Raw genomic sequence first — 18361 nt, 5'->3', positions numbered from 1 at the left:
CTACAGAGATGATAACGTCGGATTGTAATCTGAATGTATGAGAAAACATAATTTTATTACGAGGAAACTCAAACACAAACCCCTTTTCCAGCATTTCTATGATAACAACAGCGGCGCGCTCGGGTAGGTTACTTGCAGAAGACCCATCCAGATGGCGCTCGCCTCCATGGCAGCATAAAACGGTAGCGGTGCACAGAGGTGAAGGTGGAAAGAAAAAAGAAAGCTGCAGCTGCCGGGAAGCCTGACAAGCATTCAGGCATCTTTGAATGCTAAAGCGTCTTCCAAATTTTGTACACGCGCACTCCTCGAGGCAACAGCAAACAATAAAATAATAAAAAAATGTCCTAGGGCCTTAACATTTTGATATAAGACGGCTTATATTGCCCCTGTAAAAATGTCTTCTCAGCAATGCGATTTGTGTTTAAATGTGAAGCCAACTTTAAGGGGATCGGTGTAAGCTTGGTCTTTGTAAGCTGGCTTTCCCACGTCGGGGGTTCTAGTGAAGCCTCCTCATAAAAAATAAATGCGATGTGAACGGGTCCCGATAACGCTATCGCGTTCCACTCTTAAAGCCAAAGCTTAAGCGTCCTCCAATTTTTTCACCACTATCGAAGAGGAAGCTCCACCACAAGGCTCATGCCAGCCTTGCACTTGGCTTTGACCTGGCACACATTCCATGACAATATAGTTGGACACCATGCTACCAGTTGTCTGGTGCTTGACTTCCACCACAAAGACATGAGTTTCCTGATATATCCAAACACAAGCAAACAGCTACTGTGCCTCCAGCTCGCTTATGCGTCACATCTCATGCACTTTTCTGCAAAATTAACGTGAAAATCTTCAACAAGTAGCATCATGGCACCAGTGTAAAGTGGCTATTGCTTATGTATAAGAACGATGCTACGTGAAAGTGTCAGCACAACACACTTTGAAGGGGCAAATTACCAAAACATTCTTGAAACATCCAACATTAAGCATTGATGTGGGCAGTATAATGTCCAAGAAACTGCCAAGGATTGTGCTTTTGTTTTTTTATTGGTGGCCAAAGCCATCAACTTGATGCAACTGCTGCCCATGTGGTGCACTCCCGATGCATCAGCTCTCTTACTGCCATGGTGGCGTAACATGATGAGCTCAGGTTGAACTCCAGCTTCAGTGCCCTCTTTGCGTTGTCATCACCTGCAGGCATGAATGTTGTGGTACAGTTGTGGCTCCACACTACAGACAATTTGCAATCAAGCTTTTATTGAGATGCACTGTATGCATGCATCATTTTGACACATCATATTTCAATACGTATGAAGGAGAATTAAATGCATTCAAGACAAGCGAACATGAAATCCGAAATTAAACTGAGAAGAAAGGGAACCGAGGGGCCCGATTTTTATTAATCATATCATAAGAAGCCAACAAACAATGCCACCAAGGACAACACAGGGAAAATTTCTTGTACTTACTAAGTGAGCTTACTATTTGATGTCATTGTTTGTTGGCTTCTTATGATAAAATTAAACTGAGTAACATTAGCAGTGTGCTAGAGGCATTCATAAAATGATACAATATTGTGCATAAACCGTCAACAACGACTGTCAATGTAGGCAAATAGCTGAACACTCCAATAAGGATATTTGCTTTATTAAAGAAATGGTGAGCTTGATGGCATACATTTGTTGCTGAAGATCTTTAAGTAGCATTTGTTGTTTCATTGCATAATTCCATAGAGAACAGAGCTGTTAACGAGCACGTCTTAAAAAAAATTAAATTATGGGGTTTTATGTGCCAAAACCACGATCTGATTATGAGGCACGCCGTAGTGGGGGACTCCGGAATAATTTGGACCACCTGGGGTTCTTTAACATGCGCCTAAATCTAAGTACACGGGTGTTTTCGTATTTCACCCCCATCGAAATGCGGCCGCCGTGGCCGGGATTCGATCCCGCGACCTCGTGCTTAGCAGCCAAAATGAGCACGTCTGTTGTGGTAGAATAGGTGGACAGCGCATTTGTCTCAAAGAGCCATAACAGTTGGTGTTCAGCAAGGAATGCGCCCTTTGCATCTGTGCCTCTGTATCGCCAGGGAAGTCCGACCACCGACCATGAAAACAGGCAAAAGAGCCCAAGCTTTTATTACCTTTAAAGAAATCATGAGCCATTCCACTCTGTGAAGGTGGATGACAGCGAAGCTGTCTAGCACATGACACAGAGGTGACACAGAATAGGGAAGCCATGTATAGTCCGGATTCCGGAATAGCAACGCGCCTACGAAAAGCGATGGCAGGAACAGAGACAAGAATGCAATCACCGCCTGGAGTACACACTACACGCGGCCTCCCCATTACGACGAGAAAAGAGAAGTGCAATTCAAAATGGAGAACGGCACCTTGTCTTTATAGACGCGCGACGGTGCCGCTGCCCCGGGAGAGCCGCAGGAAGCTTAGGCACGCAAGCGGTTGGAACGCCGACAAGGAAAGGGCGGTGCGAACGTAGACACGGCCGACGTGGGTTGGCCTTTTGGGCTAAAATCCGATCGTAGTATCTGTTGGTACCCGTTTCTGGGACCTCTTTGGGTCCCAGGTGTGACAAGGGTAGCTCAAGGGCGTGTTGCAGTTGCCAGAGCCCCCCACCCGGAGTCCACAGGGGCATGTGCCATTGCACTTGGACCCTTTCTGCACTGTCACCAGAATCGGCGCACATTTTTGCACACGAAAAATGCACGGAAGCCTAGACATAAACAGCTTCGCTGTAAAAGGCTAGCCACTTACTGCATGAAACAAGGAAACTGCCATTATGGCTGTGAACGGTGCTTGCCAATACTGCCAGGGTTATACCTAATACACAAATACTCAAGAAAGTAGACAGGGGACAGCTGGCTGCCATAGCTCAATAGGTTAAACATGGTTTTCGTCCACTTCCATTTACCTTATTACTTCTACATTTCAATTAAAGGAACAGTTAATTTCCCCTATGCTTTCATTGGCTTCATTGTGTTGGCTTCATGCGTTTCATAGGATCCTTATTCTTCTCAGCCAGGTGTACGTTATGCCTAAAGATAACCAAACGACTTCTGAACACAATCGTTTCTAACCATTTAGACATCCATGCCATTCCTACAATTACTTCCACTGAACAGCATCACCCTGCTATACACGTACATGTATCCATTTTAAAGATTTTACCCAACCTCTTCAATACCAGTGCCTTATTGGCCTAGTTACGTCTCTTTATAAAACTGCTTTCTGTTTTCTCTCACGCCACAGTTACCCTTTCCATTTGCCCAATACATACCTAGGGCAAAAATTACAATTTTCTTGGGCTCTATCCACTTGGAGAGTGAAGACCCGACAAACCCTGCCAGGATGACTACTTCTCTCTTAACAAAGTTTAGCCCACATGTCAGAAAGTTGGCAGAAAGCTTAATTATATACCATGCTTGTGCTTTTATCATGGTAACCTTTACGGAAAAGTGCACATTTTCACATTTAGACCCTTAATTATAGTAACAGTACTCCGGTTCTTGTGTTTTAGCTATTACATAATATGATCTTAGAGTAAATGATCTCAGAGTAAATGATCTTACAGCAAAGCTGTCAAAGGGAGTTTCACAGCCGTTTTCATGTGGCGAAGGCCAGCATGTGGCAGTGTGCTCGGTATCAAAACAGCCAGCAATGCAACCTGCTAGTCTCAAATATTTGCTTTGAAACATAATTATCAATTGCTCACTCAAATAGACAACAACTTCTTTGCGCAGTTTATTTTATCGAGTAATTCTTCATTTTTGTTTTTGATGTCGTATTTTATCGGCTCCACGTTGGAGGTCGGCCGAGAGTTTGTGCGGCTGCGGCGGTTGAAACTAACAGGTATAAAATGTCAATGGAAGATCAGTCAGCAATGCAGCTGGCACAGGAGCACCAGGGCATTGTTGAGAACACACAGGCAGCGTCGGTTATGAATTGTCACTTCGACAAACCCCTAGTCAGACAGACCCCTAGTAGTACTTGCGAAGGGTGCGAGACTATGAAAGATAAATCACGGACAACACATTCTATAAGTTACTTCTGTTGTATCTGCATGAAAATGGCCTTCATCCTTACATTGAATTTCATCCTGAAGTTACGCCGCATGGCAACCCAAATAAATATAATCTAAGAAAAAGAAAATCACTTATACAGCGTTGCTGTCTTTCATGTATCAGTTGCTCAGAGTGGCATACATCTGCGAAGGATTTTTTCGTACCTGAGGGTAACGTTGACAGGAGTAAAACTTATAGCAGCAATTCATAGCTAACTCCGGTGCCCAGCATCATGTTGCAATGAAAGAAATGTTTAAAGGCAACAGCACAGCTATCAGCTTTAAATGAGAAAATGTACAACTTTATAAAGATTACTGTGACAAACAGTTTATTCACCATTAGCAATGACAGAAACAAAAAGGCTTCAAATGCTTACTTTCACAGCTTTGAGGCTCCGGCAGGCCTTGTAGTCTGTCAAGGTCACTGAGCAGTAGTGCGGCTAGAGGGTCTGTGTAACTCACTTCCTCCCATTGCACCTCTCGTGGGACAGCCACCAGGTGGCGGTAGCAGCCACTCATAGACAACTCCCTGCAGCACAACATGCCACTTTTCTGCACTCTGTCTTCAAACATGCTGGTCGACAATGGTGTTCTCTTTTTGTTTTAGGCGTTATTCAGGTATACTATGATAGTAAATTACATCACCTACAAAACTAAACTTCCCGGCCTCTCTCTACATCACAACCACAGCATACCACACTGGTTGCACACAACCATGTTTAGACCAATATAATCATTATCATCATCATCCTATGTAGGTCCACTGCAGGATGAAACCTCACAGTAATCTGCAGTCACCCCTGCTCTGTCAACTGACTATTTTATGCCGGCAAATTTCGTAATCATCACTTGATCAAATCCAGCTGTAGTAGCCTTTCGAGACAAAAGAGTGAGAACAACAGCCTTAAATTGCCATTTTTAATCATCAGCAGCAAAAATTAAGCAAGGGCCTCCAACATGGTCATCTAGACACACAGCGACTTTGATGCTACAGCACCTAATAATTTTCAATTTGCACTCACGTAACCAAAACGGTGCAAGATCAGAACAAGGGATGTAAAAGGACATCTTGACTAAGCCTGCATATATTGCATAATTCAATTCGCTTTATTTCTGTATTTATCATAAGAAAAACTGTCGGGAGCAGGGATAGAAAGCTTGTCATGTGACAGCTACTAGACAGCTATACCTTCCACACTTGTAACACACTTGTAAACAACTATACAACTGTAACCAAATATAAATAAACAAACCTGTGCTTCTGTTCGCTGAAAGAATCCAAGGTGAGTCCATCCTCAGCCAGTATTTCCTTGTACCAATCAGCAACTGCATACAAGATAGCTTTGCAGCACCAGCAAATGCCATCCAGCCTATCAACTGGAAGTATGCATCACGCTGATGCAATGTGAATCAAAACAGCCAACCTTAAGAATCGACCCATCGAGCACAGGTGCTACAGCTCACCTGTATTTTCTACAGTACAGTCCACAGATTGCAGTTCACTAACGTCCGCACTAGGCTAAAAAATGCTGCCTAGAGCTTATTCATGGTTCTACATGTGGCCAGTCTGTGCATTCAACCTTGGCACTGCGGCCTTTGCTTTTTGTGCCAGCCGAGATCAAGCATTTGTACAGTTCTGGTTGTCACCAAAGGTTGAGTGTAAATAAACTTCTCCTTCGTCAACTTGGGCATACTGTGTTTTTGTGGCACAATGCTTGGTGCCCTTCAGAGGCCATGCATGTGCTCCATGTGGCTCGCCAATAAATGCAGCGCAATGGCTAGTGCTTGCGGCTCACTAAGCTCAAACATGCCGTGGGTGGTTACTCCCCCAAGAAGTGTAGAGAGATCACATTTATAATCACCTTCCCTGAAACACCAAGCAAGCACCACATGCACACACAGCTATCCCACCGTGTTATGTACCCTGTACCCTTAGAAAGCGATAACCATGAATGCTTTGGGTTACTTACCTTCGTTTTGTGGGTACCGCACACTATGACCAGGAAGTGGAAGCACCAGTGTTTGCACACTAGCAGATGCCACATCATCTGGACTTGCTACTCTCGGCTCCTCTTCAGTGCCACCTGCAGTTGCCACAGTCATGGCTTTTCAAGGAGCAATCACACTCTAGTTTATTATTTTTTTTTAAGGAGCCATCAACTGAAACCCATATTTGTGTTTCAAAAGACAAGGTCACAAATGTAAATGTATGGTCAAATAAATAGCCGGCAGACTCCACCAGAGTCGTCTATGAACCAGTATAAAAAGGCTACAAAACTACAGAAAATAAACAGGAACCCCATACAGAGCAATCTCATACAGAAAGGCATTCAGAATGTAAACAGAAAACAAAAGTACAACAACATTCAGAAAAAGTCGCAAGGACAATAAGACCCACATTCACATAGGAAAATACTTGCTACAAATGTGCGAGTTGTGGGGTGCTTTCAAGAATCAAGTTTATTAAGTTCATAGCAAAAAACAATGTACAGATAAATATACAGAGGGAGGTCCAAGAGCACTAGGCTGCAGGGGGACCTCCTGTCCAAGGATGTTTTGCTAGCTTTGTTAGCTTTTTTTTCCCTTTAGTTCTTGCACAGCAAGCACAAAGATCTGTGTGCAACCTCTCCCATGAAACGCATCTTTGAAAAATCTGACGCCTGGTCAGGGGGCTGCTTGCACCCATCTTATCTTATAAATTGATGAGTGTCTGGCAGTACGATTTGAACCCCGCACAACCCACAGCCAAGCCAGGAGCCCCAACTACTGGGCAACGGTTTTACATAGGATTCACACAGCTGCCAATTCAAACAACAGCCTTTTAGCAATTTCTTCAGTGAATAAAGTAATGCTGATGGTAATACAGGACACGGTACACTGCTCCATACATTGAGAGCAGAGGAAGACGTACGCCATTCTGCTGTAGCTGCTGTTTCTGTAATAAAATGTCCTTGTAAAATAAGAAAAGTCAATGGAGTCGGCATTCTTTGGAGAGTTCAGATCCAACTCGTGTTGCTCCATTGTCAGTCATAAGAAGCACTACCAATGCAGTGGCAGTGAAAATTAATACCACGGAAAAGTCACTTGTGGATGTGCTGCACATGAGGGCACCTTTCTTTTGCATGCAATATGCCCAATGCCCTCTGCCAAAATTTTTATGAGGGTAGACATCCCACTGGTACCAGAATAAATAAACAATCAGATTGGAGTGAGATTTAGAAAGTTTCCATGGTGCTGATAAGTGCTAAGTGAAATATAAATACATGTCTCCATCGATTCTGATGTATTTCTCAAAACTGCTGCTAAACAAAGGATTTCTGCTAAATGAATCCGACATCATTATCGCATGGCATCAATTCTTTAATGGGGACATGTGGCCTAATGCGAATAACTACAAAATTATAAGTGAAACACTGCTACTTAGTTGCCATCACACAGCAACTTGTCGTGCAAGTAGTGTTCGCCTTTTCTAGTAATCCAGGAGATGTGACATAATTCTGACATCTACCAAAAAAAATGTTGTACGTATAATACTGTTCTATAAAATACAATAATAATAATAATAATAATAATAATAAAGATTACTTGGCATATAATACCCTAACACACAGTGCACAAAGTATGCTAAGAACCATTCTGAAGCTGTGGTTCTACGAGGAAAGCATTCAGCTGCAGCATCTAAAGCCTCCTCCATTCAATTATTAAGATAGGTATATGTTATAGCGATTATACAGATGTAGTAAAGCCATAATATAGGTATTATTATACAGCTTTCATAAAGCCATGCTATAGCTATTATACAGCTTTCGTAAAGCCATGTTAGGTAGTAGGATTACATCCATAGCATGATAGTGCGTCTTAAGTGCGCATGGCAAGATGCTATGGGTACATTGTCGTCTGAACATGCATGTGCTCAGATGGCAATGGATGCATGTACCACAAAAAGCAAAACTACTGACTGTGTTCTGCATATGCAAACTTTTCAGCAAACAATTCAATTCTGCTAACCACGCTCCACGAAAACTATCTATATTGCATTAGGTGTATAGTCAAACACAGCTACTCTACATTTTTCTCTTTACAAGATCCTAAAATGTACAAGTCTTGAGCAGTGAAACAAACAGCATTGCTTCTACGAGTCAGCACCATGGGACAGGGTGCATTTCACAGCCATACTAGCTGAAAAATTGGGCAAGTTGCTGCTGATTCCCAATTGAGATCAGCATGAAAAAACAAGCACACTGTCATTGTCCTTGTCGAACAATGCCACTGAACAATACAATTACCCTCATGGAAAATTGTTATTGTTATTTTCGATACTTTTCTTTTTGGTTCTGCGGGCTCACCACATTTTGTGAAGTTTCAATAGCCAATCAGTGTGTGTGTGTCAGACTACGCTAGTAGTTCAAATATTTCGGGATGAAGGTATGTTCAAAGTTTCGAGCTACTACAATGTAGTTCCTCCTCTCTCCCCGGTCTCCATGCTGCCCTGAATCATGAATGAGTAGCCCACAAAGTAGTAACATGCAGCAGATAGCCAGGCCAGACTGAGTGTCAAGAAAGTACACAAACCAAGTGTCATGAGCAGATCCCCGGGGAGCACGGTGAGTCCAAATCGCTGCACCCGTCGTGACACGATCCGGTTCCACACGTAACTCTGGTATCCGTGCAGATACAGCAGACGCACATTCCTTGGAAGAGCAAGCAGGGCGCCGAGGTAGTTTGTGGTGCCCCCCTTGGTCAGCGCACGCAACAGCAGCCCCTCAATGCAACCCCGGTGCGGCAGCTTTGCCAGAGCCCGTGCAGCATCCTTCGACCTTGCCCACTCTTCTCGGCACTCTGCAAGCGCTCCTGCACAGAATCATTGAGAGAGGTGAGGACACTCGACTCTCTTGCGTCCCCTAACATTCGTCTTCCCCGCACGGTTATCACATCTCTTAACATTTGGCTTCCCCACATGACACACACATGATGGTGGGAGTCGGTAGACAGCTACGGTGAGAGTGTTTTGATGTAAGCGCCACTTGACAGCATGGATACTTGGGCACGAGAGGAACTAGCTGCAGACTGACTGCATTCATCAGTATTCTACGCAGTACTAACCCTTCATAGGCTTCACACTTGGCTTCGAAGTGCAGCATCAGCATAGCCTAACACAATCTGTCTAATGTGCTGCTGTTCATAGGACTGCACCCATAAATGATCTAAGCGTAGGCGTTTGTGCAAGTCATCCCATGATGCATTTTCCAACTTCTTTTGCTGATTTTACCGACATTCAAATTTCAAGGTAGTGACAATGGCAGGAACATTGATTGAACACCGACATTTGACATTTAGCAGAGATATCTCATCACAAGCGTGCAACATCTTTGAAAGGTGCTTTTCTTTGCCTGGCAGGATCTCGTACATTAAACTCATCTCAGAGAAATAAAATACCACACAAGAATAAATGAAGTCAACATTTCTGGTTCGATGATGTGATGTGACATAAGTGAAAGGTGTAGTGTGAAGCCTGGGAATTTCAGCAGCCAGTGGCAGATAACCAAAAGAATGGGTCGGAAAAAAGCATGTTTATCAAGTTGGTTCTCCTTGCCTCTTGACAACGAAGCAGCAATGCTGCAATACTTAGGCCAGTGCGAGGCATTTGTATACATGAACCACTGTAGTTTGTTTTCTTGTCTCTTGGCATGCCTTGGCCTGAATTCAGCCCTTACTGTGTGGTCATCTTACAAAGCAGTACTTGCACTGGGTGCATTCACACCGCACAACTCTGTACAAGCACTTTTGTTAGCATATGACGAGGCAGACACCACAGAGAAGGAGTACCACATGTAGTCAAAGCTTTGCTCTCTACAAGGTCACAATGGTTTGTACCTTCACCAATGATAGTACTGCACTTACCGCCATCCCGTGGTTGAAGCACGAGGTCAACTGCTTCCTCATAGCAGCCTTTCAGAAGAGCCCTGCAAGAAAAACAAAAAAACAGTACACTCAGCACAAATCAGAATTGCATGTATGCGGCCAGATGGCCAATGAGATGTTAGGAGTAGATGTGACACTCCTGTTGTTCTGGAGGAAAGAATGAATGCTAGATGCATACTATCACGACAGCAGAGTGTAGATCCATGGCTTTGTTTCGCACTCAATGACTCCAGGTCAACATGACAATTTTGGGCCTTTAATAATTTAGCACTTACCAAATGCAAAGGGGAAAAAAAAAATGATGCCAATTCAGCCACCTGTAAACTTTCCATTAGAATCCCCATGTGCATCACTTTATGCCAAGCATACATCTCCACAAAAGAACACTGTGGGCCTCGCACTAATTCATGCAGCTGCTCTTGCACACATGAAGCATGTTGTTTAACATGCTTGCCGACAAAGCTGCAATGTCAGGTAAGGCTATAATGAAGAGCTCTACATTAATTTCAACCTGCCCACCTTACAAGGCATCACTTACCTGTAAACATTTCAACGCTTCAAAAGTGTCAAGCTCCCCTATCTCAGCTAACAGGCATAGTATTTTCAAGAATCAGGAATTCACACTCAAGATGCATGAATTGGGTGCTGCATACACATTTCTATGTCCTTCCTTTATTGATGGGTGACTATCCCAGCCAAGAATTAAATCCGCAGCACAGTGTTCAACATACAGAATGTCACATTCGCTATAATTGCAGCCAGCATTAGGTGTAAGGTAAAGATAACCTTGACTTATGCAGAGTGACAGCAAAATTTAACGTTGCTTGCAACATGCTTGCACACATACAACAAAATGGTTGTTAGCTGGGCTTATTGGTATAACGACATAAGGCAAACAGTGCTTTAAAAACAGGACTTCGACTGGAGTGCACATGTCGTCCGTTCCTCCAGTCTCAGTCCTCTTGTCATGCTACTTGCCATATAATGACACATACAGCTCCAAACATACTGATGGCATTTACCGCATGTCATAAAAATCAGCAAGAAAGTTCTCTTTGTGTTTTCCGCCCTAACAGCATCAACAATAGATACCCACTACTGGCTCACTGAAATCTCTCGGTTTCTATAGTGAATGAGAGGTCAAATATGTCGCTTAAATGCACCCTAAAATGGAGTGCATTTTAATATGCCAGCCAATTCTCATCACTCATTTATCTGTTTGGCCTCTCACATGGCAGCCAATCATCACTGCTCATTTGCCATTTCCTAGTTCGTGCATGCGTGAATTTAAGTTCCGTTGTCAACACATCGCCTCATAACCCTTTTCCCTATAAGGCCATACCAATCAAGCGTGCTTCTGGGTCAGAGCTGTGCCACTTTAGACACACAGGGCTCATCACCATGCACTATTGTTTTGTATTTTTGTGCACACTATTTAGTAATAACTATGTGTGCCGCTTCGGCAACAGGACCAGACATACACCTCTTAACCAGCTCCACTCACTACAGCACCAATTCTTCACACTTAGAACATATGTGCATGTGTGAAAAGTTATCTTACTGCCCGTGTCTGTTCTCAACAATGGGAAGATACAGGAGAAATAAATTTCTTCAAAATTCTTCACAACCACAGACAGGTCAATTCCATCTTAAGGCCTCTATACAGATTACAAGGATTAGCACCGACTCCACAGCCTTCCATTTCAAGTAGCCCCGACTTCAGCTGTGATACCACAAAAGCGGCATTGGCAATAATTGCTATCCAGCTGATCATATATCCTCGTCTGGCCTTCCAGTTGCGCAGGATTACAGGGAAAAAGTGTCAAAAAGCACATTTCTTGAACAGTGCAACACAGGATGGAGAAGAGAGGCACAGAACAAAGCACTGTTTGACAAGATGTACCAACTAGACTAAATGAAAACGCAGGAAAAAGGTGCTTATCCCTGTCCAAGGACTCAGTAATTTGCATCTAATGCCACCAGCCGTTACGGCCTTCCTAACTGTGCATGTCTGACAGCCAGACCATTGTTTTGTTTATTTCTGCAGTATGAAAGCACCTTCTCCGTGTCTATGAAAGATGTAAGGAAACTTTTTTTCAAGCACAGATGAATGGAAAGCAGGCACAACACACAATTTTGTGAGAACAGCTTCTGCATTCTCAACTTGTCACTGACTATAGATCACTGCAATGCAGAATGGTGAACAGAAGCAACACTCGCCGACCAATCTGGTGAGTCGCCACTGCTGTGGTGCCAAAGCGCTGTGTGCCGTAATAGTTGAGAAAGCCATGCTCTGACAATGACTTCATTGCCTCCTCATGGTCAGCTGTGGTGCCATCCACGTCCCTGAAAAGCAGTCGTGCAGGGCAGGATTAGGATGCACGGTACAAATGGTGGTAAGTTATGCATGCATGCATTGATGCAAATACTACAGACAATTTTATAGTGATAGCTGTTGTTAGTGTAGTAGTAGCCATAGTGTGATTGTCATATCATTCAGCCCCCCTGGACTGGTGCACACTCACTCTAAGTGGTTCAGCGTCCAATGAACATAATAGAATTCATGTTAGTGTCTAAGTCATCACAGATCTACTGCAAAATACAAGATGCATAAGCCTGAAAAAGGGCCACAGCTATTGCTATGATTATGCAGCGGATTGACACACAAATTAGTTTTTCTGTTATTGTTATTATTATTATTATTATTATTTTTACTGCAAAAGATGACCACCTAAATTTTATTTGCATGTTAGGTTGAATCAATATCACTCGTCAAAGGCCTATTTCGCCTAATCAACAGTTGGCAGAATAGTGAAACCCCATTGTAACAAAGTCGCATATGACACAAAAATATCTTCAATATATTCGATTTTCGTTACAAGCACATTATCATCATCAGCCTATTTATGCCGCCACAGACTTCCCCCAGTGATCTCCAATTACCCATCTTGTGTCAGCTGACACCATTTTATGCCTGCAAATTTCCTGATTTGATCACATCCCCTAGTTCTGTCATCCCCGACTACGCTTCCCTACTCTTGGCACCCATTCTGCAACTCCAATAGACTCCTGGTAATCTGCCTTACACATTACATGTCCTGCCCAACTCCGTTTTAAGAAATCTCAACTATAATATTGGCTACCCTGTATTTACTTTACCCCCACACCGCTGTCTTCCTGGCGCTTAACTTTACCCCTGTCATTTATCGTTACACTGTTTGTTGCACAGTCCTCGAACTTCTTCTCAAGCTTCTTTGTTAACCTCCTAAGTTTCTGCCCCATATGCTGGTACCGGCAGAATGCAACGACTGTGCACTTTTCTTTTCTAGGATAGTGGTAATCTGCCGGTCATGACTTGGTAATGCACTTCAACCGATTTTTTGTTGTACTAGTAATTTCCTTCTCATGATCCCCTGTGACTAATTGACCTAGATAAATGTACTCTTGCACAGATTCTAGGGGCTGACTTTTTTTTTTTTTTGCCATCCATTATTTGTCACAAGCTGCTATTGGTGAGAAACATTTCAGGTTTACTTCAGTATGTCCTATAATTTGTCATATCTAGGTTTGATTGCAATTGCAGAGGCAAAGCGCAACTACTCCGGAAGGCTCAAATGTAGCAATATCCCATCACATGGACACTGCTCTATGCGTTAGAGGCCACCCAAATGGTGTGAACGACTCAAACGTTTTTCGATGTACAGTATAGTTGCAACCCTAGTGAAGTTATAAAACCACATTTGTGAACAACACATTACCTCAGGACAATGGTAAACCGGTTCCCCTGCAGATCACCTAGCTTGATGGCTGCATCTTCAAACCTGCACAGAACAGCCACAGTCAGGCAGCAGCTTTCTAAAATGCTCCTAAACCCCATTCACTCTGTGACTTTGGAGCTTCTGAAAGACTGACCAACAAACCTTCTGTAGCAAGAATTTTTGACAGCGGCAGAAAAGATGAAGCATAGATCTTTCAGAAAACAAACCTCTGTTTCACACTCCCAACTGGCCTTCTCATCACTCTCACCCTGACAAGCATTGTGTCTGCCAGACCTTGAGGAATGATTCGGTGACTGATTGAACTTCAGATCTCAAAGCTGCAGTGTGTGCCACGAGGAGGCTTGCCACAGTAGACCCAAGTTTCAGTTGTTTGTACCCTAACTGTAATGCAGCCCCACTGTGTTGCTGTGATACACTTCCAGGCCACAGGCATCTGAATGGTCAACCTGCAGTGAGCGCAATTATCTATTTATTCATTTCAACATACTGCAGCCCTGAAGGGCTATCACAGGAATGGGGAGTAGAAAATACAGCCATCAAGGTTGTCATCACAACTGAATAAGCAACAGGCTGTGAACTGAACACACACAGGTGTAAATTTTCTAACAGAGGTTCATATTTCTTGCACATCTCTCGTAATTCTTACACATTTTCCACAATTCTTACGGACATTTGGGGTTCTGCGTGCCAAAACTGCGATTTGATTACAAGGCATGCCATAGTGGGGGACTTCGGATTCATTTGGACACCTGGCGTTCTTTAACACGTAGCTAAATATAAGTACACAAGCATTTTTGCATTCCACCCCTATCAGCATGCGGCCATCGCAACCAGAATTGAACCCATGATCTTGAACTCAGCAGCGCAATGCTGTAGCCACTGGACTGCCATGGCAGGGCTACCATGGTGGGTAAAGACCAATGAATGTGTCAGTACAGCTTCAATCTCAATGTTGTTGAAAGACAGATATTGCTAAAGGCACGCAATACGCTTGTTCGCTAATCCTGTGTGTCTTTTGTCTCTATTTTGTCAGTAGCTTCCACAGTGGCAAGCGTTATTGTACGTGAGTATGCATGTAGGACCAGGCATATGTTTGCCTCTTCTCTGTCACCAAGCCTTTTGCACTTTCTTTCAATTCCTCTTGTATATTGTTAACCACTCATTTTTATTGCATCTTGTCTTGTTTCTTCTTTTTTTCCTTCTTTCCATCTCTGTATTTTCTACTCCCCATTCCTGCGATAGCCCTACAGGGCTGCAGTATGTTGAAATGAATAAATAATTCAGCTCACTGCAGGTTGACCAAAACATCCTAGTGATGCCTCTATCCATCTCACCGACCTTGTGCAGTGTAGCAAAGGCTAGGGGTCAGTCCATCACAAGTGATATCTGGCTTTGCGTTAAGCAGATGGGAGGAGAGCTTGCCCATTGTGCGCCACTACTCGTTCCATGCCACTTCCATTCAGCTGGCGTGCAGAAGACCATCAGAGATGGGCAATGGGGGAGCCCCTTCTGGTTCTTTCTCCTGGCTGGCTGACACGACCCACAGCTTTTGCTGCACTACATGGAGTTGTGAGAGATGGAATATAGTGACAAAAATAATTCAAGTAGTGAAAAGCATCCAGCCTACGTGATGTTGCCCACCCAAAGACCCTGTCTGCGGTTGAGATCCAGCAGCTTCTTTGGTGGCAGCCGGTGACAAGAGACCCGCTGGCAGGTTTTTGCCCGTTTGTCCTTGGTGCCCGCGTATCCCAGGAATGAGGGACGCATCCTGCAATGAACACAAGTCCGCTCTGTGTCAATTGCTCCACACCCAAGAGAAATCACTCGACACTGCATGCTACACATGCACTTGGTCTATTTAAATATCATAGTTTGATGCACACAACTTCAGCCATACAGCACCTTGTGGGCTAGAGAGTTGTACTATACAGAATCACTTATCTAAGCACTCACCAATAGCAAGCTTGTTTCATATGCCTACAGGCGATGACAAGCTAAGAATGCAGTGGCAAACGCACTGCCGTCTGACTAAAGAAAAATTGTATAGATGCAGTAGCCAATTAAATACCTCATTTTTGTGACGTCATGGTAGATGCAAACTTCTTTTGATATTAAGGTCTCCTGGGAGCTATGTTTTGGAGCGTGATGACACAGAGGGTGCAGTTTTGTGGGCAGAGCTTGTACTGAATTCATAAGTTGTCACTGATTATAGGTAAGCTGGCTCAAAAGAAATTTCAAATGTCCAGCAAGGCTCTGTGGATACTCCTATTATAAGAATTTAGTATATTCTGTTAAATGTCACCTGGTCTCAATGCGCAGCTAACAGCATGTCTGAAGCATAGAACCTTGCCTGTGTGTTGTCTGCATCTAAAGCAGCATAGCACATACATGCAGCTACTTCAAGAAAGCTAATGCAGCTAGCGTAAAAAGAGGCATTCAAAGCTAACGAGTTTCATTGGGCTAGTTGGTGTGACATTGCAAGCACGTACAGCGTGAGCAGATGGAGACAGAGCAGACAGTACTCCATCCTGTCTCATTCCTTGCTCTGTCTCCGTCTGCTCGTACTATGCATACTTTCATTCAAAGCAATGCCCATTACCCCGAAGCTTCAAGAAAAATTTGACCGCAATGCAAAACACTTAGGTACATGCAGCGCAGTTATAACACTGTACAAAGTGATATGGCTCCTCCACCAACACCTCCAGCAACTCCAAAAGACTCGATAACAGGCTAAATTTGGCTGGGTGGTACAGACGTACAGACATCTGGCACGCTGCAAAGCTAAGACAGTGACATTCTGGCATTGCTGCTTGCTTTGAGAAACAATTCTAGTAAGCAGCAAAAGCGGCAGCCATACATGGGAATAATGCAATATTTATCCCCGCAGCTGCCGTAGTAGTAACCCTTCTTTGCTGTGCGGTGCTGCACAAGTCTGAAACTCAAGACGGAAGAGTGGTTACTTATGCAAGCTCTAAAAAGCTACTGTGCCACCATGGTGGTGAAAGACAGGGTTTATCTGAAAGACTCAGCAAAGGTAGACTGTCCACTATATCTTATCGTACCCCAGAAACGTGGCTATTCGGTTGACAGCTTCGATGGTGTCCATGTTTTCCTTGTACAGGACAAATGTGGTGTAGCTTGGCCGGCCCGAAGGCCACGGTGCGGCGCGCCGCCGCTGCGCCTTGGAGCGGCTCACGCGGACGGTGCCATCCGTCGTGTGGCTCTCCAGGTGAGGCCAGTGGGCGCGGACCCAGGCATGCAGCTGGCCGCGCTGCTCCTTGCTCAGTCCCGTCACCGGAATGACTACAGGCTCAGCGCGCTTGCCACCAGCCAGCAGCTCCAGTTGCTCCTTCACCTCGGCGCTCACATTATCGTCTGCCCAGCTCGTTTCCGGCTGCGGCTCGGGTGGAGGTTCCAGCGTTTCGAGACGTACTATGCGTCCAGAGGGGTCGATCTCGTTAACTAGGAAGTCTGAATACCTGCATGCGGCATAATAAAAAAGGGTGATTAAGTTACGCTCTCTTTTAGTGCTTTAACACGATACTTATTCCTGAGCATCGACAAGTAGCCAAGTACGCGATGATCTCTAAAGGCGTCCGAACTGAAAGTTACTCTAATGAAGCCGGCGCAGAAATTAATTCAACGCGAATATACGACGTCCCATTCTTCGACGCTAAACTTGTGCGCCGGGGGCGAAAGTACTACAAACTAGGATAACTTGTTTTACATTTGACTGCAATGAAACACAGCGTATATCCTGAGCCCGCCAATTTCTATGATGCGGCTATTCTGGGTTTGATTTTTTGCTGACATAACGCAGTCTTCTGTAAATTATCGGATACCCGCACTACACAAACAAGTTAATGGCTCATATCGAGCCAGATCAATTCCTAAACATTTCACCTTTGTTTCAACACGCCATTGAAGCCTTTGTGTTTTCCAACAAATTCTGTAATGCCAACTTCCTCTTCAAAGCCCACCCGTCGCTTCTTCGAAACGCTCACGTCCTCGTTATCGGCTGACATGGTAAACGACGGAACGACAGCAACGACAGACAGCCAGATGCGCGGCAGACAGCATGCTTTTCTAAGCGGCTTGGCTTGTTGCTTGGCTCAGCTTTTGTGCACGTTTAATGATTGGCTGTGATTTGCGTTGGCTTTATTCAACTTTGTTACGACTTCTGACAAAGAAAGTCTGACTTTTTAAATATCTGCTCAAAACACGGGTACCCGTTTGAAGTTATAGCATGTTTTAAAATTAAAAGGAAAGACAGACCCGTTTCTGATACAGCTGAATGACCGAACTTGTCGTCTGCTACACCACGGCCGCTCGATAAAAACACACAACTTGTGCATCGTTCATTTAGCGGCCGTATCTGAATGTTGCTTCGGCCACGTGTGTGCTGCAATGTATTAATGTCCTTTCGCACTATTAAACTTCGTTTATTCCCGTGACCCCCGTGGTCGTGCTACCAAGGTGTCACCGACCCACATGGCGCAGCTTCGCGCTGAAAGAACGTCACGTACAATACGGCAAGTCTCCCGCACGATAGCTGGAGCTGTAAACAAGCCTGTACATTATTCTATGCTA

At 44.1% G+C, this 18361-nt stretch overlaps 1 protein-coding gene across 1 annotated transcript; it reads right to left on the bottom strand.

The window, feature by feature from the left end:
• Positions 1–1019: 1019 nt before the first annotated feature.
• On the bottom strand, positions 1020–17870 carry LOC119461042 (pseudouridylate synthase 7 homolog). Its single transcript, XM_037722221.2, has 11 exons — positions 17675–17870; positions 16834–17250; positions 15399–15539; positions 13751–13813; positions 12213–12338; positions 9972–10033; positions 8643–8921; positions 6041–6154; positions 5324–5396; positions 4448–4599; positions 1020–1182 (listed from the first exon to the last, which is right to left on the bottom strand). The coding sequence occupies exons 1-11, from the start codon at positions 17794–17796 to the stop codon at positions 1055–1057; spliced, it is 1677 nt and encodes a 558-aa protein (XP_037578149.1). The 5' UTR covers positions 17797–17870; the 3' UTR covers positions 1020–1054.
• Positions 17871–18361: the final 491 nt, after the last annotated feature.

Source organism: Dermacentor silvarum, chromosome 8, assembly GCF_013339745.2.
Source record: "Dermacentor silvarum isolate Dsil-2018 chromosome 8, BIME_Dsil_1.4, whole genome shotgun sequence".
Lineage (NCBI taxonomy): Eukaryota > Metazoa > Arthropoda > Arachnida > Ixodida > Ixodidae > Dermacentor > Dermacentor silvarum.
Note: the sequence above shows the minus strand (reverse complement) of the source record. Positions and strands in the feature narration are given on the sequence as shown.